Raw genomic sequence first — 20,960 nt, 5'->3', positions numbered from 1 at the left:
CCATTCAATGGCAATCGCCCAACACCATCCAAGGAATCGAGGGGTCCTTGAAATGGCTCAGGTCATATATAGTTTATCCAATTCCGGTCAATGTTGGCCATTCTAACATAAATTGCGCTTAACAGGAAAGGTGACTTGCTTCGACCGTGATCACAACATGAAGGGCTTGGGATGATCAATGGACCTCTATGACCTCTGCCATCCTAGTTCTTCCAACTACAATGATCCCTCTAGCAGCCCTAGTTCCTGGTACCCTAGCACCTATCCACTCTGGAGATAACCTGCGGAGGAAATTATCAGTCTTGTGTTTCTTAAGATGGGTTTCAATTAAGATAAAAAGATTTGAATTATGCATATTTATAAGAATGAGGAAGAACGATCACCCTTTTTTGGCGTGCCCATGGTAGTTCCAAAGGAGAGATCTCATTAGATTAACAATGTCGTTAGGGGAACCAGGGTCATCAGCCATCAAAGTGGTCATTTCCTCTTCCACCATGGCATCGGCCATATAGGTGTCCTTTTTAGAGAAGTGTTGCAACCTTGACTAGTGACAAAGTAGCAATTTTTCTTTGCTTGAACGAGGCCCCTGTGATCATAGGAACTAAATTTGAGTCATGCGGGGTAGAGGAAGCGATGGAGATGGGTGGAGCAATATATGGAGGTGGAAGGGACAATGATAGGACTAGCCTGCCCTAAAATGGTACCATGACGAAGGGGAACATGAGAAGAGGATTGAGCCTAGGATGGTGATACGATTGAAGGAGGGGTAGAGTGATAAAAGAGGACAATTTCTCTCTATTGGTTCGTAGTCTTTTCAAATCTATGTATGCAGTTCCGCTCAAGGCTCCCTAGATCCACTGGAGAAAGAGTAGATGACGAGACACACTAGGGGTGAAAAGGGTCGGATTAAGTCTGACCCACTATCCGATCCGGATCGGATTAGATACAGATAGAAAAATTTTATCTGATTCAGATTCGAATATGGATATGGATAGCTATTTACAAAAATGTTCGGATTCGGATACGGATACGGATAGCCATTTACAAAAATGTCCGGATACAGATACGGATATGGATAGTTATTTACAAAATTGTTTGGATCCGGATCCGGATATGGATAGCCTTTTAGAAAAAAATCTGAATCCAGATATGGATACGGATATAATTAATTTTATCGGATTCGGATAACAGATATCTGTTTATCCGTTTAATAAATACCCAACTAAACCCTACCCTCTACTTATCTTCCATCTAGCCATCTCCCCCAAATCTCCTCGATCCACAAATGCTCGCCGCCTTCATCTAAAATCCATTATCGCCATCACCGCCCTCCCTCGTCGAGCTCGGCCCTCCTCCACCGGCCTTCCCTCCATGGATCCTCGAGCTCGGTCCTCCCTCCACCGACTCTCCTTCCTCTAACTCGGTCCTCCCTCCCTCCAGCCTTAAATTTTTCCCTCTGCAAATAGCCATTAGAGAACACTTTGCTGAGTTTTCCCCGGATTGCAGTCCTGCTCCACGAGAGGACCAGTAGGGCTTAGATGGAACATTGAGGACGTGGAGGCACCAACCACCAGTACGGAGGAGCTCCAAAAATTGGAGGTCAATTACAGAGGTGAATATTATTGGCCTGTTGTTGCATGAACTAATTTTCCATTATTCCTACTACTTGGAGGATTTTTCAAAGTGCATTCAACGTGTAACCCTTGGTGTAGGCCATTTCAGCTTGTGACAATTTATTATTATTATTATTATTTATTTCCGTGAATTCATATTATTAGATTTAAGATGTTTTAGAAAATAATTCATTACTTCATTCATAGCCATTTTCTTTTTTACTATCAGATGAATCAATTGTATTACAGTAAGAGCATAATTTAATTTTTCTTGGAAACTCTTGTTTATCTGTGTAATTATAAAATAATGTATTACTGGAAGAGGAGAGATTTATTTCAAAAATATTTTATATTGTTTCTTGTTGTCACCTTATTACAGTTAGAAGCCACATTTTCAAAAATATTTTATATTGTTTAAAATTTGATATGTATCCGTTTAAGATTTGAAAATTTATCTGAAAACTATCCGATCCATATCCAAAAACTATTCGATCTGTATTCAAAAACTATTCGATCCATATCCGAAAATCATCCGTATCCGTTTTTTTAGGATATAGTTTTAATTTTTACTATCCGTTAAATATCCGTATCCTAATAAAAAAATATGGATCTGAATATGGATTGAACACTATCCAATTCGTATCCGATCATTTTTTACCCCCAAGAGACACCCTCTAGGAGCAGGGTTTTTCTATCTGTTTTGAACAGCTGTGTCCACGAAGTTGGGGGAAGGCTTTACAGTATCGAAGGCCTTCTGAGGATAAGGAGATAGTTTGAGAGGGTCAACTCTATCTTAATCAAGCAGCTGTGGGAGAGGTGATGGGGTGTATCACCAAGCGGAAGCGGAGGAGTTTCTTTAGTTGCCATAAGTCTTAGGAATAGTAAGGAATAACTTTAATCAATTCAATGCTAGCATAGTACTATTTCTTCTATTATTTCTTATATTTCAGTGGTTTTGAAATGACTCTTTTGGATCGGTGTGTGCAGCATTTCTTTTAAAAAAAATAAATTGAACGTGAGGTTTCCTCATTTATGGCAGCTTTGTGATATATATATATATATATATATATATATATAGCAGCAAGAACACGTGGATATATACGGACGACTGTTGACAGCGCTCCTACAACCTACCCCGCGGGGCAGGAATAAAAGCAACACGGCAAAAGGGCGACAAGACAAGTTGGACCGGCAAACATAATTGGAATAATCGCAAAAATCGATCAAAATGGGGAGACCTACTGCAGATAATTTTGCGTTCCACGAGCGTTCGTACAAATTGTGCGGGGTTTGGCGTTCTACAGAAAGTCCATGTAGTACTTATTCTCTGTGAATTTGGTTTAGCTGCTTTGTAACGCAATATATCATAGCTTAATTATATTTAAACTTATAATCCGATTTTTTTTCAACATAACTTTTATTTTATATCCTAAGTTAACTTAAACTTACGATAAGTACCCTTTACGATCTGACACATGAGTTAAATTATCGAGTCTATTTATTTTTTAATTAATTTATAATTATATATGTCACTAAGGTAAGTCTAATTAAATTAAAAAAGCTTTTAAGATAAGAGTCTTAGTTGAATTAGAAAAACTAATAAGAAAAATCTAAGTGAAAATTAGTTTAGAGTTAGCCTCTATGAATATGTAGAGTGTAACTCTAATTATTTATACTTTGAATAATATTGAGTTAACCTAAATTAAATTTATTTACCTTGTATTACTTTCAATTATAGTTGTTTATTTTTTCGAGGAGTAGATTTAAGTTAGAAACCCTATCTTCATCTTCAAACTTTTATTTACTATCTACTTCTAACAACCATCCTAGTTCATAGCTGTCCAACATCACTCTTGGCTAACTGACACCATTCGATAACCGCTATAATGTCGAATATTTAACATTCTGTCATATTTTGATCTTGTTCCACTCTTTTATTTATAACTTTTCATTCTAACCTTATATTTATGTGAAATTAGAGCCATTAAAATAGTAACTCATGAAGCTACTACTATCTAAATTTTCATAATTTATTCAAATAGGTTCAAATCTAGTTTGCAACACTACTAGGAATGAAATATTCTATTATAATACTCTAAATAATTTACATGATACCTAAGTTACCCCTAATGTTATCTAATATATTCAGATAGGTCCAAATCACCCTCCTATTATTCTTGTTCGACCCATATTCAAAAATAAATAAATAAAATCTGTCATTGACTCATTCTCATTGACTCATTCTCATCGACTCATTCTTATCTGTAACTTATAAAGAATCACACTCCTACTATTCTTGTTTGACCCATAGTCAAAAATAAATAAAAATAATCTCTCATTGACTCATTCTTTATCTGTAACTTTTAGAGAATCAGCCTTCTATTATTCTTGTTTAGCCCATAGTCAAAAATAAATAAAAATCTATCATTGAATAGTTCCCTTTCCTCATAAAAGTAAAGAAAAAAGACAAACCTCTCTTTAGCTATTCATCATCCTACTTATACAGCTAAAGAGAACACTGTAGAAATTCATCGTCAAGCTCCATCTTTCTTAGCCACTGAGCTCCACCAACTCCACAAAATACAAAATAGGGTAGAGAGGAGAAGAGCTTGAGAGGAGAGTAGTAGAGATATTTTAATAATTAGTAAGTATAGTTATATAAATTATATAATATGATTAGTTAAAGTAATATTAGTATGTTAAATAATAATTATAAAAAAAAATAAAGTATCAAATATTAAAATTCTCAAAGACCGTGAAATATACGGAGTAATTTATTAAATTTTCTAAAAATTATCTGAAAATCTCAATATACTTACTATTTTATTATCTGGCTCTAAAGTCTAAATGTTACTAGTGATCATAGTAACTCTGGATACACGAGTTAATAAAACAAAAATTTATTAGGTCGCTTTTAAACTATAGTATTGGAATAATATAGAATAACTTGTAACTTATTTTTAATAATTTATATAAGGGTAAGCTATTTTTTTTTTAATATTTGACATTTGGGCAGTGACAAATACGATATTTTCAAAAGTTTTGGATGGCAATAATATAAAAGACACTTAATTTAATTAGTCACCACGTGCTCCTTATCCTTCTAGCGTTAATTTTGTATTAAAATAATTGCTACGTGATCGGTTTTATCAATATATAAAGGTCATTCCGGAGCATCACTTCATCCCAGAGCGGAAAGCAAAGGCAAGAACCAATTGAAGGTAGGAATTAATGGCAAGTAAGAATCAGCCAGCAGCAGGAGACGAAACATCAGCGATCTGTCAGGAAGAGGACCCGGAGCTGATGAAGCTCCCCGTGAAGCCGATCCCGGGGGACTACGGGATGCCGGTGATCGGTGCCATCAAGGATCGACTTGACTTCTACTACTTCCAAGGGCAGGACAAGTTCTTCCAGGCGCGGGTGGACAAGTACAAGTCCACCGTGGTACGTCTGAACATGCCGCCGGGCCCCATCATGGCCTCCAACCCGCGCGTCATCGCCCTCCTCGACGCCAAGAGCTTCCCCGTCCTCTTCGACGTCTCCAAGGTCGAGAAGAAAGACGTCTTCACCGGCACCTACATGCCCTCCACCTCTCTGACCGGCGGATACCGCGTCTGCTCCTACCTCGACCCCTCGGAGGCTAACCACACAAAGATCAAGCAGCTCCTCTTCACCATGCTTGCCTCCCGCAAGGACCAGGTCATCCCCACCTTCCGCACCAACTTCTCCTCTCTCTTCGCCACAATGGAGTCCCAGATCGCCTCCTCCGGCAAGTCCGACTTCAACGCCCTAAACGACGTCACCTCCTTCGACTTCATCGGTGACGCCTACTTCGGCGTCCGACCCTCCGACAACTCCTCCCTCGGCTCTTCGGGGACCAGCAAGGCTGCCAAGTGGCTCTTCTTCCAGCTCTGCCCACTCATGACGCTGGGGCTCCCCATGGCCGTGGAGGAGCTGCTCCTGCACACTTTCCCCCTCCCCTCCTTCCTCATCAAGTCCGACTACAAAAAACTCTACGACTACTTCAACGCCGCGGCGGCATCGGCGCTCGATACGGCGCAGAAGCTGGGGCTCTCCCGCGAGGAGGCGTGCCACAATTTGATCTTCGCAACCGTGTTCAACAGCTACGGCGGCTTGAAAGTTCTGTTTCCGGGGATCCTGAGCTGCCTCGCCACCGCCGACCCCAAGTTCCACAACCGCCTCGCCCAGGAGATCCGTTCGGCGGTGGCGGCGGACGGGGGGAAGCTGACGTTTTCGGCAATACAAAAGATGGAGCTGACCAACTCGGTGGTGTACGAGGCGCTGCGGTTGGATCCGCCAGTGAAGTTCCAGTACGGGCACGCGAAGAAGGACCTGATCATCGGGAGTCACGACGCCTCCTACGTAGTCAAGAAGGGGGAGATGCTGTTCGGCTACCAGCCCTGCGCTACCAAGGACCCCAAGGTCTTCTCCAACGCCGACAAGTTCGTCGGAGACCGTTTCCTCGGGGACGAGGGCAAGAAGCTCCTCAAGTACGTGGTCTGGTCCAATGGACCCGAGACGGAGACCCCAACCGTCAACAACAAGCAGTGCCCCGGGAAGGACTTCGTTGTGCTCGTCGGCAGGCTGCTCGTCGCCGAGTTCTTCCTTAGGTACGATACCTTCACTGGTGAGGTGGGAAAGGAGTTGCTCGGGGCTAAAGTTACCGTCACCAGCTTGACCAAGGCATCCGCCATGTAAACTTAAACTTGCCTCGATCCAGTGATCTGGTCCCCTCTCCCTCAGGAGGAGTCGCGACTCGGTACTTTTTAATAAGTTTATGCTCTTGTCTCCATTTTGCTTCATCTGGATTCAATAAATGTCGTACGTTGGATGAGGAAAGAAATGCCAATCAATCGTTAATGCCAATCGACTCCTCTTTATTTGCGAATGACAGCTCAATGTTACTCTCTCCTTTTTAAATTTAAGTAGTTTAAAGAAGAGTTTAATAAAAATGACCTTCTTTTGAAAAAAAAGAAGAAAAAGAAATATATATATATATATATATAAGGAACACATATCCTCCGAGTTATTTTCTATGATTAAATATTAAAAAAAAAAACTATTCTTTAACAACCAAACACCCCCTTAATATTATACATATTTTTTTATCTTCAAAAAATAAGTTGTCGTAAAGTTATCACATGCAACTCTTTTTTTTTTTTACAAAAAACAAAAGGTATAAACTTTTACTCACGATTAATTATTGGTGTCCAGATTTTCTACTATCCAAGTTTCAATCATCATTGATTGAACTACCTTTCCATGTGCTTTTCATTCTGCAATGTCAACTGAAAATGGTCAGATTAGGAATTTAGATAGAAAGCAGATCCACTTTCTCCTCTGCCGACACTTTTAACCGCTCAAATTGCAAATTGATTTAGTCGCTCATGCACATGGATCCCAGAGGAGAATATGCCGGACTTTATTTGGTCACGTGGAAATAAAGATTACTTGGTCAGGCAATCGGTATCCGTGTATGGGAGTACGTTCACACTTCACACATTACACCTCGAGTCAATAGGGCCTGTTTGGCTACCTAATAAAGAGAATTGGTATAAAAATAATTACATATTTTAGATTAAATGATTTTTTATTCTAATTTTATTAGCGTTTGATTGTAAAATAAATAATAAATAGTAATATAAAAATATTGAATAAGATAGTGTTTCGTTATAATTGTTGCAGAGACAATTCTCATTCCAGTTATTTTCTTTTACTTCACACTCAATTTTTTTTTCTTTTTCTTTTTGACCGTAAATATTGGCATTCTTTCCTTCAACTTGAGAGATACATGCCAAATTAGAAGGTGGATTAGCCCATTCTCTCCCGCTACATTCTCAAATCGCTAGACTTAAGCCTATAAAATTCTTACATGTATTGGCTATTTGTAATGTGTGAGACCACGGATGATTTATGGGACTTTGTGTCATCTTCGGCTCTTCACCATTTGTTTGTCTGATAGATACGACGGTAGGTAGAAACACGAGAGAAAGTTGTTTTAGCTTTCTTTAACTTGGGGAGATAATTTAAAACACATATTATATAATTCATTCAAAGTACCTTAGAAAAATTACACCCCGATTACAAGCAAGGGAAGACGCGGGCTGAGACTTCCGCGTATAAAGGTATCAGATCATCTGGAGGTATATTGTAGCTATATCTTTTAAAACGCTTGTTAGACTAGGCAAATATCTCATCTTTATTGAGTTTAGATATATAAATAGTATAAGTAAACTATTCTGTTACTTAGAATAAAGCTTAAAGTCTTAAACCCCGGGTGTAGAAGGGTCGATTTTATAACTAGTTTAGGAGGGATCATGTAAATGAGCTACGCATGAGTTACCTATACTCAGCTCGACTTGACCTAATTATAAAAATCATTTAGCTCGAGCTCGAATCAAGTTAGAAAACCATGACTTGACTTTGCTCATTTTATGTTCGATAAGTCTTGAGCTCGATCAATAGCTTGATGAGATCATTTGAACTTTGATAAAAAAAAATTAAAAGCTAAATAATTAAGATATATAAATTCTATAAGATAAAATTAGCTCGGACAGATATATAGTGATATAAATAAATAATTAACATAATAATTCATGTAAATATATACAATAATACATATATACTACCAGTATGCTACAGTGCTATAATATCATTGTATCAAGCTTAATCGAGTCGATTTCGAGCGAGGCGATGTGATTATAATTTTGGAGCTCAAAATTTTAGCCAATATATAAACTAGATGAGTCCATAAGCGTCACGAGCTGATGAGCTTTTTAAGAGGCCTACCGTACCCTTGGGTTTACATGGTCGACGCAGTGACACATATTGGAATTTGGAAGTCACTTCAGCCACCGAATGACATGACATCTGCCAATTTGTGTATTTGTAACGAACGAGTTTACTTAAGCACACGTGGTAATTACACAAGATCTAATATAATACTGGACATGTATCAATCATCGCATCATCATAGAAGTAAAGGTGCGTTTATCTGACATTGCGTATTAATTTGTGGTAGCAAATGGACAGGCTGCTACTAAACGCACCGTTAGAAGAAGAAGAAGAAGAAGAAGCAGCAGCTAGCATGGCATTTCTTCTCTCTGATCTGTCGGTTCGTCTGTTTGAGGGAGGGAGGGAGGGAGGGAGGGAGGGAAGTTGTACATGTAGCAAATGGACATGGTAGGTACATTCTTCGTTAATTCCTAGATCCAACTTGTAAGTATACGATGAACTTGGACCGGTGACTGAGAAAGGCTTATACTGACATTAATTATTGGCCCAGCCCTTGTGGCTGCGTCCGTTCCAAACCGTCCAATTTGCAGGTAGAAGCCACTGCGAAGCTTAACGGAAGCTCGATCGACTGTCGGTGTCTCGCACGTACGTGCTCCTCCCGCGTTCCTCGGCCGCCACGCGAATTTTATGCTCTCTGAGAGCGAAACGAGCGGCTCACACGATGGCTTGGAAGTCTCAGAATCAATGGATTCTCTCTGTACACGTGTTCGGCTCCTATTAAATGTCCATCCTCTTCTCTCTTGCCGTTGAATAGCAACGGCCGAATCCCGCCGAATGATCGATATACCGAGAATCTTCTTTTGATTCCTCCACTAGGCATACACACGTGTACCTGCATGCTGCTTTTTTCCTACCAACTCCTCATGAATTTAATTTAGTATCTCCTCCTCCCCAGATCTATAAATACAGCTCACCGCAACTAGGATCGTTCAGGAAGAAGCTACTGCTAGCTTTCAAAGCATCCATCCATAGATCAGATCATTAGAACAATGGCGCCTACGGCTGCTGCAGGAGCAAGTCGATTACTTGGGCCCGTCAGAGCTCTCCAATCAGATCATCTTCACTCCTCTACTTCTCCTTCCAGCACTCCTTATCGTCTCCCATCTCTAAAGTTTCCCTGGAATATAGAGAAGAGAAATTGTCGACCAAACCATCAAGGGTCGTGGACGACTACCAGCGTGGCGGCTTCCTTGGATATGACCGTGATTGCACCTGAGAAACAGTTGGGGAAGACTTCTTCTTTGGAAATTGGAAGACGGCCGACAGGCCTTCCATCCAGATCTTTTGGCAATGAGCTAGTGAGAACGGTCCGTATAAGGCTATTTGGTCAGAGATGGCCGTCATTAACGAAGAAATGTTGGACGACCATCTTCGAGATTTTTCTTGAAAAGGTGTGTACATCTTTTGCTTGTCTTCTAAATTTTATCTCTCTCTCGGGATATTGGCAAACCTTTAAGATCTCCTTTCTTACACCTACGATACGTACGCTTAACATTAATTTATAAATACATATAGGGGATCATTGGATGCCAGTCCTTCACATTCATTGCAGTTGCGGGATCCCTCGTAGGATCCGTCTTGTGCTTTATCGAGGTTTATTAGTGACTTCAAGAACATTTTTTTCTTACTTAATCCTCTGAATCTTTATGACTGAAAGATTATTGCCTTGGCTTCAATTGGTTATAGGGCTGCTTCCTTGTTCTGGAATCCTTTTCCCAATATTTTCGCACCTTGTCACAAAGGGTCGATCATGGGGAAATCATAAAACTGCTTGTGGAAGCAATAGGTTCGTAAAGTTCTGATATTTTTCCAAAAGATTAATGAACTTCCAATAGCTGCCCGGACTGCATGTCTTAATTAAGCTCTTCTTAATTAATTTGCTGCAGATATGTTTCTTCTGGGCACTGCTCTGCTTACTTTTGGTATGGGATTGTACGTCATGTTTGCAAATTCGAAAGAAATAAAGAAGAAAAATCGATGGCAGACTGCTCAATCGAACTTTGGGTTATTCAGTCTAAAGGTAATTAATTAGTTGTTACTTTTGGCCTGTATATAATTGAAATTTGTATATATATATATATCCGTTGTTGTTTTCAAAATTTCTACCGGGAAATCTCAATACATAGCGCCGGTATCATTTCAGAAGTTTATAGAGGGAATAGAGATGCAATCAATATCGCAAGCAAAATCAAGAATTGCGCATGCCGTACTGTTGATACTTCAAGGAGGTGTACTCGACAAGTTCAAGAATGTGCCCCTGGTTAGTGGATTGGATCTCGCTTGTTTTGCGGGAGCAGTGTTCGTCTTCTCAGCTTGTGTTCTCCTCCTCTCAAAACTCACGATGATGCCAAGCAGAAGTATGTCTATTTAATACAATAGAATTCCACACGTAGGAGAGAGACTTATGGCATCCTCACAAGAGAAAGCAGCTCGATAAGGGAGGGGATCGACGATGCCTCCCAGTTGTATATGCAGTGATGCCCGAAGATCATCTACCTGACTACGTTTTTGTTTGCTCAAATTTCTTACAGGATTCATTAATTTTCGATAAAGATAGAATGAATGTAGGATGAAAAGTTTCTTTCAGGAAATTCGTAGAAACCCCCCATGCAGATGGGGAATTGAGTACTGTAATTATGAGAAAGTAATGTTACTGGCGACGATTCTTTTTCCTATACAATTGTCCACTTCTCTCCTTTCGTGTTCTAAATTGTTGACGGTACGTAGGGAAGAACTCCCACATAAATTATTCACTTCACCTATCACCAATAAACAATTAACTGTAAAACAGCTCTGAATGTGTCGCACGTACTCCAGGTCTAGCCTCTCTACATTCTAATTAAGGCCAACTCCCACCACCAAACATATGATCGGATGCAGGTAAATCACATTAACCCTGAATACACATTAATTATCAGAGGAATTTCATATCCAATTGCCAGAGACATGAGGACCGGTCAAGAATTAAAGGAAAAAAAGAAAAGTACCAGAGACATGAGCTTTAAGAAACAAAAAATTTTGAAAGATTACAAGAAAGAAGAATGGCTCTACTGCAACATGGTGGCATTTTTATTTTATGGAATTTCAAGACAATTCTTATTCAGGACATCTTTAATTCGCTCATTCAGAACAAACCAAACTTTTCTTTTATCATTGACGTCTGTGCTAAGAGTCCAAAATATTTAGGACCATCATATATGAAGAGAGTACTTCAGAACATGGATGCCAATGGATTGAGAAGGAGAAAGGTAATAAGGTACAACATCACCATTTACCGATCTAGAAAGTTTTTGCAAGCTAGGCCAGCATCTAAGAAAATACACATCAATCTTCGAAGGGTTCTAGCCTTTGTCGTGCAAGCTAAACATCACCATTTGAGGAGATTGCATGACCTATAGAGTATAGAGGTTTTTATTCGCAAGGAAGGTGCTTGAACCAAAGGAAATATCCGGTACGGTGCCCTTACAAACAATTCAAGTATAGTTCATTAATCAAAACCCATATGTTGGAACAATTGTTCGAGGGACAATAAGGAGAAAGGAGAAAAGGAGAGCGCAAGGGAGCATTCAAGTGCAGGTAAGGTCCTTGAGTTTGGTAGTTTGATTGTGGGTTTGTGTTATCTAATTCACTATTCAAACTACAATTTTATTTGGGTTAGCTTAACAAACCCGTGGAGTGAGTTACAATGGTTTGAGTTTAATTACACAGTTTGAGTTAATTGGAAGGATATACAGGAGAACTTGAATTTACCTAAATTTAAGTGTGTTGTAAGCAAGAGAAGGTTTCTCACTTGCTCTCTAGTTTTGGTGCAGAGAAGTGAGCGATTTGAAAATTTGCTCTCATTGTCTTCTTGCTAATCTATGGTTTCTAAACTTGGTTGGAGACTGATGATGGTTAGAACATTCCACAAGCAAGACTTATTTAAGGGAGAGTCAGACAAGAAGGGTTCTCGTTAGAATATTGTATGCTTGTGGTAGTAGAGCACCAAAACCTAACCCACAATTTGGAGAGAGTTTATTGTAACAAAATTTTTTATAACAACAGCAGATGTGAGCATACTAATTCTCACCAAAATCACAAGAAAATCAATAATAGGATTATAGAAGAATAATTTATTTATTTTTAAAAAAATTCTTCGCTCTTTTTCTCAAACTAGAAGAGCATCCATCACATAAAGAAAGTACCACTACACATACGTAGTGATCGAATTTAGAGTTTTGATTTACATGATATTCTTAAATTTGCCGCTTGTTTGGATAATTCCATAAGGTGGAGGACAACGAAACCGAACCCTAAACCACCCACGGTACAATAATTGAATAGCAATAGATAAAAAGCAATACCAAATTGAGAATATCATAAATAAACTGCCAATGATAGAGTAATAGCTATCAACTAATCTAACCACGAATAAGAACACTAATATAAGTAAATCATAAAGAATAAAATAAGAGATATGAGATTTACGTAGTTCGATAATATACTTATGTTCACGGGCGATGCAAAGTCTCAAATGCTGGAATATAAATTTCGAACAACTTTTCTAGTTCGAACCAATCTTCAACACCATTAGCGGCTCACAACAGGCGGCCCTAAAAGCATGCCTACACAAACTGTGCAAGATGTCCGTTTTAACGACATTCAATCCAATAGATGGGAGTCAAACAAACGCCGTCAAGTTTTCTCAAACATGCGGGCGCTCATTTTGGTCAAGTAACATGCTTCCAGGCCACGGATGGTTAATCAACAGATGGAATGAATACTTCTAATTTAAATATAACATATGATTTATAATCAAAAGAAAGATATAGGAGGAGGATGTGGTTTTCTTTTCTTCAGAAAATACACATAAGAGATATGATGCAGTATATTATACGTCAAAGGAAACTCACGGTAACATGGTTAACATTAATGTGTGATTTATTGAGATCTCTGAAAAGTAGCTCATGGATCTAGCTGAGTGCTCAGCGATCTGGATCTACCCTTTCGCTTCCGCGACAAATTATGAGAACAGGGTCGCATAGTAGCTACATATAGAAATTAACTGGCGTTGTGCGTACGCCTAAATTAAGAAAGATAAAAATGTTGAATAAAAATATCCCGTCTCTCTCTGAAGTTAATTAATTATAACTCTTGATTAGCTAGCTCACCGACGCGTTGATCTAAGACAGCATAGTTAATAGATAATTAATAATCATCCGGGAGTAGTAGGAGACTCCCCCGGGAATCGCAACCTGAGCTTCAGATGGTACATAGCGTCATCGTCATTAGACAGCCATCCACCTGTCGGAGCAGAAACTGCAAGTCCTCGGGCAAAGGCGAAGGATCCAGTCCCTCCAACCACTTTGAGCTCTTCTCTGGTTCCATGTCCCGCCTGCTTGGCTTCTAGGCCAAGGCTACCAGAATACTCAGGTGTATCCAAGGTCAAATATACGATGTTGAAAGCTGAGAGCGCGGAGTTCTCTACCGGAACGACGAAGCCTTGAGCTCTTCCAATAACTCGAGACGTGTTCTTTGGCCCTTGTGTGAGATTATGGTGGAAGATGAATGCACTGTTTGATCGCAGGCTCCCTTGCTGGTTAGGATGTGCCTGGGGACGAGGCTGAACGTATAAGGAGATGGCTAGCCAAGGCTTAGAATTTTCTTGCCGTGACTTCTTGGGGAGCGGTGAGACTGTAGCGAGGAGTACGACGGCGAGAATGGCAGCTGAAGCTGCTGCAAAGAATATGACCCTGGATAACATTGTAAGTCAAGCACCTGGAAATGCCTTGATTGGTTGGCACAAAATCTGCTCTTATACCATGAAAAAGTTAAAATTGTTCCACTGCCTATACTTGCTCCACAACTAAAAATTAATTGATGCACTAGGTCATAACTAAACCATATACTAATCACCAAAACCTCTACCATGCATAGGGACGACTTATTAGGTGAGCTGATCTCATGGTTTCTGAAGAAAAGTGATCGATCCATGCGTGCTTTTTATGGAAGCCGTTGAATAGAAGTTACCACGTCGAATAATATATAACCATTGCATGATATTGCATCCATTGACCAGGTATGTTAAACAGTACTTACCGTCGTCACGCACATTAGATGACGACCGTCAGATCTAAACCAATAAACCATAATAGGGTGGGTCCGTCCAAATCTAATGGGATAGTCATGGAATGTATTGGTTGCACGTGGATACATACCAAGAGACCTATCTAATGGAATCAAAGTGGCATCTGAAAATTCAACGGAAGGTTGCTCTCGCTGTCGTCTCGTCCAATAATAACGCCAATGATTCAGTTGACCAACTCTAGGGGGAGGAGCAGCGAGCGACAAGATAGGCTTAGTTTAATCTCGCGGGGTTATTTAGCAGAATCTACGGTCTCCACTCCGCTAGCTCCAACCCCACATCCCAGATCAGCTGAGGACACTGTGTCGGAGGATTTCCTCTCTCTCCGATACCCAACCCAAAGATACACGACACAGCATGGTTCACGTGCGCCAGCCCAAGCTTCGCGGTAGCTAGAGATAGTCGATATACAGGTGCATGCATGAGATGGTCTCCCTTGGAAACAGAGAGCCGCTGCCTGTTTAAGAGATTCCACGTGTTAGTATTTTAATACATCCTATCGATATTCTATCCATTTTAATAACTGTTTCCTAACAAAATGAAAAGCTATATATAGATATATATAGTTTTCTATCAAAATTATAATTCATTAGTGCAATGAAGTAGATTTTAATATGCGTTGATGTGATGAATTTAGTAGATCACATTGCAAATAGTAGACTACCTTTTTTTTTCTTTGAGAAATTTTAGGAATTAACCCAAATTAAATATCATGAAGATAATAAAATAAAAGATACAAGAGGAATTAAAGGCCAAATAGTAAACAAATATATGATTAATTATATAGAATACTTTTTTGACAAGTAGTGTCCATGAGAATTTATATATAAAACTACTATCGGATTATCCATTGGATTAACGGTTTGAATAAGGATTTAGTGATGTCAATGTCATAACGTGTACACACTATAGATCCATGCAAGAATATATAAGATACTATCATGAATATATGGATTAATTTCTTAGGTATTAATGCTCTAACTCCAATAATGTCCAGCGAGTAGATAGATCCAATGTACGTGTATGGGAGTGAAGACCATCTATGAATTAATGCTATTACCTGTGTAGTTCTACAAACAAGATGTCCATTTCATTTATTATCAATTAATAAATGAACTGACGCAACGTTAAAAAAATTTACAGATGGAGATGCACGTACGTGAGAAACCTAGCTAGCTCCCTCACAAGTCACGACGCCTCGCGCTTGGCCTCCCCCACCTTATCCATCCTCCGAACTATAAGGTTATTCCCGTCATTAGCCACCCTACAGACGAAGCTGTGTCGATGGATTATTATTTTGAACATCTCCGAGATCTCCAGTCCCCGATCTGTAAATAACAATAAAAAAGGAGACTCATTTCGCATGACCTACTGTTCCTTTCACTGACCCATGCAAGCTGTGCACAACAACCTCCAGGTTGTCATCCCATCCCATCCCTCGACGACAAAAAAGACGACGCGTCTTGATCCCTCCATCCACCTCGCTCTCTCTATATATCATATATTCGATCGCCATCTTCTCCCCCGTCGCTCGCTGTATGTCTATCTAACAGATCGGCGCACCCCTCTCAATTTTACCGACGACGAGAAGGCGATGGGAGCCTGCAACTCGTGCGAGGCAACCGCGGTCGCGCCAGCCACTGCCAAGGTGGTGCTGTTGGACGGAAGGTTGCAGGAATTCGTGGGGCCGGTCAAGGCGTCGCACGTACTCCAGAAGGATGACTCCACGTGCTTCGTATGCAGCTCCGACGACATGGAGCTGGACGACTTCGTCTCCGCCTTGGGCGCTGAGGAAGAGCTCCAGCCCGGGCAGCTCTACTTCCTTCTCCCCGTCTCGATGCTGCAGCGGCCGCTCCACGCTGACGAGATAGCGGCCCTCGCCGTCAAGGCCAGCGCCGCCCTCGTAGAAACCCACAAAGGCCCGTTAGTGTTCCCCTACTCGGGGCCCAAGACGAGAGGAGGGGCGGAGATCACGACGAGGAGATCCAAGAAGGGCTGTGCCAAGGGGCGTGATTTCGCTTCCAGGTTGAGCGCTATCCCGGAATAGGCGTGAGGGTCAATACACAGAAGCGAACGAAGAAATGCACCTCGAGCACTCGAGATAGAGCAGATCCAAGCCATGATAAGGATCCACGATGGGCTCTCCGCCTCTCCGTCGATAGCCAAGTTGCATTGCATATACATTTGTATATTGGTATAATATGCTATGCTATCTAAAGTGCTGCTAGCCGGAATTAGTTTAATATCGGAATGATATCACAACATAGTCGGTCTTGAAAACGGAAGAAATCTATACATACCGATAAGAGTGAATGAGGTTCACTTTATTTGGTGCATGTTTTATCAATCTCACTTCAGTCAAGTTGCAGAGAGGGGCGAAGGAGAAAGTTCTGTAATTAAACCTTTTGTAAATATTGATCGATGATGATCATAGGGAAACAAGCACACGATTCTTAGAAAAAAGGAAAAAACAAACACTCATATTAATCTTTGAAAAAAAAAAAATCACTACAGAGTGCTTGGAATTCCTGTTATGAAAGCGACTTTACGAGACTTCGTGGAAGGAGCGTAACGTTGGACTCTAAATATGGTTTATTAATTATTTTATTTCCTGTCACTTTTTGTTTCTTCAGCAGCACAATGAATTATTAGCGATAGAGCTCGCAATGAATTATTAATGATAGAATTCAATGGCACGGTGATAAGAAAAGAGCATGACAGAGGAGATAGCAACAACAGCTTTCCAACATTGAAATGTCCGCTTGTGCCATACATTCGGGAGAGGTCTGGGACAGCGCCTCAGGTATCACGTATAAGAAAAATGACTTGAGGTGAAGATATATTGAATATAAGAAAAGAAAAAGAGAAGCCATCAAACATAAGGAACCAAATACTAAAAAAAAGATACAAGAAGAAAAGAGATCCCAAATTCAAGATATGAACAATGTATATGCGACAAATCTATAAGGCATGAACTCCAATAAAATCATTCTGTTTCTGAAACTAGATCACAAGTGGACGAAAACCAAATAGCGGAACAATGATTCCTGTCCTACTGTCGTTGGAATATTAATTTGCACGTGGTTAATTAGCTAAGGGGCATTTCTATGCCCATGAAGGGATCACAAGTTATCTTCGGCATCGATCACTGTTGCTGGATCCCCGTTGAAAGGAAGGACTAGTATGATGTTAGCTAAGATAGATGGAATGATGTATAGCCAGAGAAAGTTTTGGTGGAGGTGCATGCGCGGCATTTTCCTTGGCTAAATAGCCTAATTTTGATGCTCTTCAAATTACGAGATCGCCACGTATGTGCACGAAACTGACTAGGATGGAGCATTTAATGAACCAAGCTGGCACAACAGTTGAGGGCCCACCAAACCTGAAATAGGAGGAAAGAGCTTGCAAGCTAGCTAGCGAATCTGCATACTAAACCACCATATCGTTTCTCGCAATGCATTATAATTAGGCTGCCCACTTGAATTATTAATACGGATTGATGCGTTTTGGATGAACCGTCGCAGTTGTCACGGGAAGAATCCCTCGGGTCTCAGCTTATGTAGACATTACAACTGGATATACCTCTTTTTTATTACCTTCTTCGCCTTTTGTCATTCATGTGCATCAGTGCATCATTATATAGCTCCACCACTACTTATATATATATTATATATATAAAAGATCAATTAATTAAACACGCACGAAGGAAGACCATAAAAATGAATTTCAAGTCTAAATGAATTATTGTATGTTAGTCGAAATTGTACACCTATTAACAAAATCAAGTAACTAAATATTCTACGAATACTACATATTCAAATTATTTATATATCTCACCATGGTGTTCTCCAATGATAACCCTCTAATTAATTTACATTTTTCTAAAATAAATGCTCGTAGATTAAGATTCGTTAATTGTTGGATTATAAAAATGGTCGCTAAGTGAACCAGTCTAGATTTTAATGGACAACATGACTGGCAAAGTCACTTTCGAATAAAATAGACCTTGATAGAAGGTACAGCGTCAATCAAGTAGTGCATTCTTAAAATAAAAAGAATTACCCTATCCATATATTCATAAACTATTAACATATCTTACACCATCTCTCTTTTTCCTTATCATCGACCCTAGCTTTGCTAGGGTTGGCTGCCATCTTTCTCCCCTCGTGAGGGGTTTTTTTTATAGAAGTTGTTCCCTCCCCTCCTCTAGCCAAGTACTAGGGGAAGGGAAAGGCTCCTTCTTCACTTGAGATATATTTCTTTTTTTTTTTCCTTTTTTTCTTCCTCCATTTTTTCTCTCCATAGTTGTGGTTGGAGCTTGCCGGTCCCCTCATGCAACCAATTCTAAGGATGGTGGAGCCTGAGTAGACAAAGTCAAGCCCCACCATCATTTAGAGCCCAAACCCCTATCCCCGCACCTCTACCTTGCTTTTACTTCCCCAAACCCATCTCCGCCTTTATCGAATCTCGCCTCCTTTATTTCCTCTCAATTGCACCACCACCAACCCAGCTAGCCTCCTCCCTAGCCACTGCAACCAAATGTGTCTTGCTCCTTGACTCTACCTTTCTCATTGCTAGCATCATTGGCCTCTCTCTCCACCTCCTCCGCTTCCCCTAGCTAGATAGATGTCGGTTCCTCTAGTCTGTTTGAAGCTTAAGTCGGCGACCATGGGCGATCACCCTCTACATTGCCCGCTGCTTAGCCTCTTTGTCGACTTCCCTACGCCACGACTAGCTACCCTTGTGCCTAAGAAAGCTCTCCCTCCCTATTGTTGGTGGGTCTGCTACAGGGGTCAATTGCAGTTGAAAAGGAGTTGGCCCATATTCTCAAGATGGTTTGTTTTATTGGTTTTGTGGTAGTTCATTGGGTTGACTAGTCTGTGTGCGTGTTGGGTTTAATTTGGACAAAAATAGTCATATGATTCCGACCTTTTATAAGATGTGCTTTGGTTCAAGTCTATTGTATTCGAGCTTTCTTGTTGTGCTGCTGCCTTTATGAAACACTCATCACTAAATACACGTGTCCCTCACATGGGTAAAATCCATGTAGTTTTTACATAATCTGTTGGTCAATATTTTTATATAATATATAAGTTTAAGACCTAGCATTTCTACAAATAATACAACAATTAAAACTCAAAATATCACAAGCCATAACAAGCCATATATATATATATATATATATATATATATATATATATATATATATATATATATATATATATATTATATATTTATATATATTTATACACCTCAATAGGATAAATGCCTAGTAAGACTCAATATATCACAAGCCATAACAAGTTACAATTCTTTAACTTATTTTACAATAACAACATAATAATATGTCTATGCAATATATCTATTATGTCCATATCTACACTTCACATGTATAAATAAGAAACATATGATATGCATCATTCAAATTATCAATCCTTTCTCTTATGCTCACACAAGCTATAGCTCCACCATATAATAAATATATGCTCACATATCATCTCACACATTAAGAATGGATAGACATCTAGCCGTTTGTGCATGCCTAATGATGCTACATATAATTGATTATCTATGACTAACAAACTAAGGACCCTATCGTAAACTCACACCCCCATTTCTATCATCATCGCACATAGCAAAAATCAATAGCATATAGCTCATGAACGCCTCGACTCTACATCATTGGATATTGATAGGTTTACTATCTCCTACCTCTCAATCATAGTTTCAAATCATCAATGTCTAGTTTCTAATAAGTTAGTATGATTGCCTGAAAATTATATATGCTAATAACCCTAGGGGTAGACCGTTTATATTATAAGCACTATATAACAAACTCTACTCTTAACTCCAAGCTGAGTTAATAGAGGCACTATCTAATTAAGACTTAATTACGTGGTAATACGTGCAAATAGTATAATTATCAACATTATCAATCGTATGATATGCACATCAAAGTTTTTATACTCAAGAATGCGCAAAGAATCGATGAATAACAGTAAAGTAAATATAATTATACTAAATAGTAAATAAATATCGGCATACATATGATTTTAATGCCATGAATTCATAAAATCAAGCATCATATCAATATTATACTATTCCTATGCTATGAAGGATTCACTTGCCTAAAGTAGCTTCCAAATTAACCAACTCCAATTACCCCACGTGATTATCCTTACACAGTACTAAATCTACTTTAATAATAAAAATAATAATATAAGCACATTTGTCACTAATTAATTAAATAATCTTACTAACAACCATTACATATTTGGATAGGTCCACTTAGGATTTTCTTATATTTATTAATCATGTAGAATTGGTATATTAGTTATGACAGTCTAACGTACTATTAAGAGTTCCTAATACAATTATCATTATATTTATCGTTTTACCAATTATTA

General features: G+C 39.4%; 4 protein-coding genes across 4 annotated transcripts; 3 read left to right on the top strand and 1 right to left on the bottom strand.

Moving 5' to 3' along the window:
• Positions 1–4,787: 4,787 nt before the first annotated feature.
• Positions 4,788–6,522, top strand: LOC140774729 (allene oxide synthase 2-like). The gene has a single exon (XM_073117822.1). It carries the CDS (start codon positions 4,845–4,847, stop codon positions 6,330–6,332), a length of 1,488 nt encoding a protein of 495 aa, XP_072973923.1. The 5' UTR covers positions 4,788–4,844; the 3' UTR covers positions 6,333–6,522.
• Positions 6,523–8,838: 2,316 nt separating this feature from the next.
• LOC140772894 (uncharacterized) lies at positions 8,839–11,096 on the top strand. The gene is made up of 5 exons (XM_073115136.1): positions 8,839–9,820; positions 9,945–10,022; positions 10,116–10,215; positions 10,316–10,449; positions 10,573–11,096. Exons 1-5 carry the CDS (start codon positions 9,419–9,421, stop codon positions 10,798–10,800), a joined length of 942 nt encoding a protein of 313 aa, XP_072971237.1. The 5' UTR covers positions 8,839–9,418; the 3' UTR covers positions 10,801–11,096.
• Positions 11,097–13,358: 2,262 nt separating this feature from the next.
• On the bottom strand, positions 13,359–14,172 carry LOC140774712 (pterocarpan synthase 1). Its single transcript, XM_073117801.1, has one exon. It carries the CDS (start codon positions 14,170–14,172, stop codon positions 13,624–13,626), a length of 549 nt encoding a protein of 182 aa, XP_072973902.1. The 3' UTR covers positions 13,359–13,623.
• A 1,895-nt stretch (positions 14,173–16,067) lies between these two features.
• On the top strand, positions 16,068–17,180 carry LOC140772895 (uncharacterized). The gene has a single exon (XM_073115137.1). The coding sequence runs from the start codon at positions 16,148–16,150 to the stop codon at positions 16,598–16,600; it is 453 nt and encodes a 150-aa protein (XP_072971238.1). The 5' UTR covers positions 16,068–16,147; the 3' UTR covers positions 16,601–17,180.
• The last annotated feature ends 3,780 nt before the right edge of the window (positions 17,181–20,960 follow it).

The sequence above is a fragment of the Typha angustifolia genome, chromosome 13, assembly GCF_048772165.1.
Source record: "Typha angustifolia cultivar Huaian chromosome 13, ASM4877216v1, whole genome shotgun sequence".
Taxonomy (NCBI): domain Eukaryota; kingdom Viridiplantae; phylum Streptophyta; class Magnoliopsida; order Poales; family Typhaceae; genus Typha; species Typha angustifolia.
This window is presented reverse-complemented; position numbering and strand designations above follow the sequence as displayed.

Coding starts and splice junctions, on each gene's coding strand:
- LOC140772894 (XM_073115136.1), top strand. CDS start 9,419: ATGGCGCCTACGGCTGCTGCAGGAGCAAGTCGATTACTTGGGCCCGTC. Junction 10,216..10,315: donor ACTGCTTGTGGAAGCAATAG/GTTCGTAAAGTT, acceptor AATTTGCTGCAG/ATATGTTTCTTCTGGGCACT. Junction 10,450..10,572: donor TTGGGTTATTCAGTCTAAAG/GTAATTAATTAG, acceptor GTATCATTTCAG/AAGTTTATAGAGGGAATAGA.
- LOC140772895 (XM_073115137.1), top strand. CDS start 16,148: ATGGGAGCCTGCAACTCGTGCGAGGCAACCGCGGTCGCGCCAGCCACT.
- LOC140774712 (XM_073117801.1), bottom strand. CDS start 14,172: ATGTTATCCAGGGTCATATTCTTTGCAGCAGCTTCAGCTGCCATTCTC.
- LOC140774729 (XM_073117822.1), top strand. CDS start 4,845: ATGGCAAGTAAGAATCAGCCAGCAGCAGGAGACGAAACATCAGCGATC.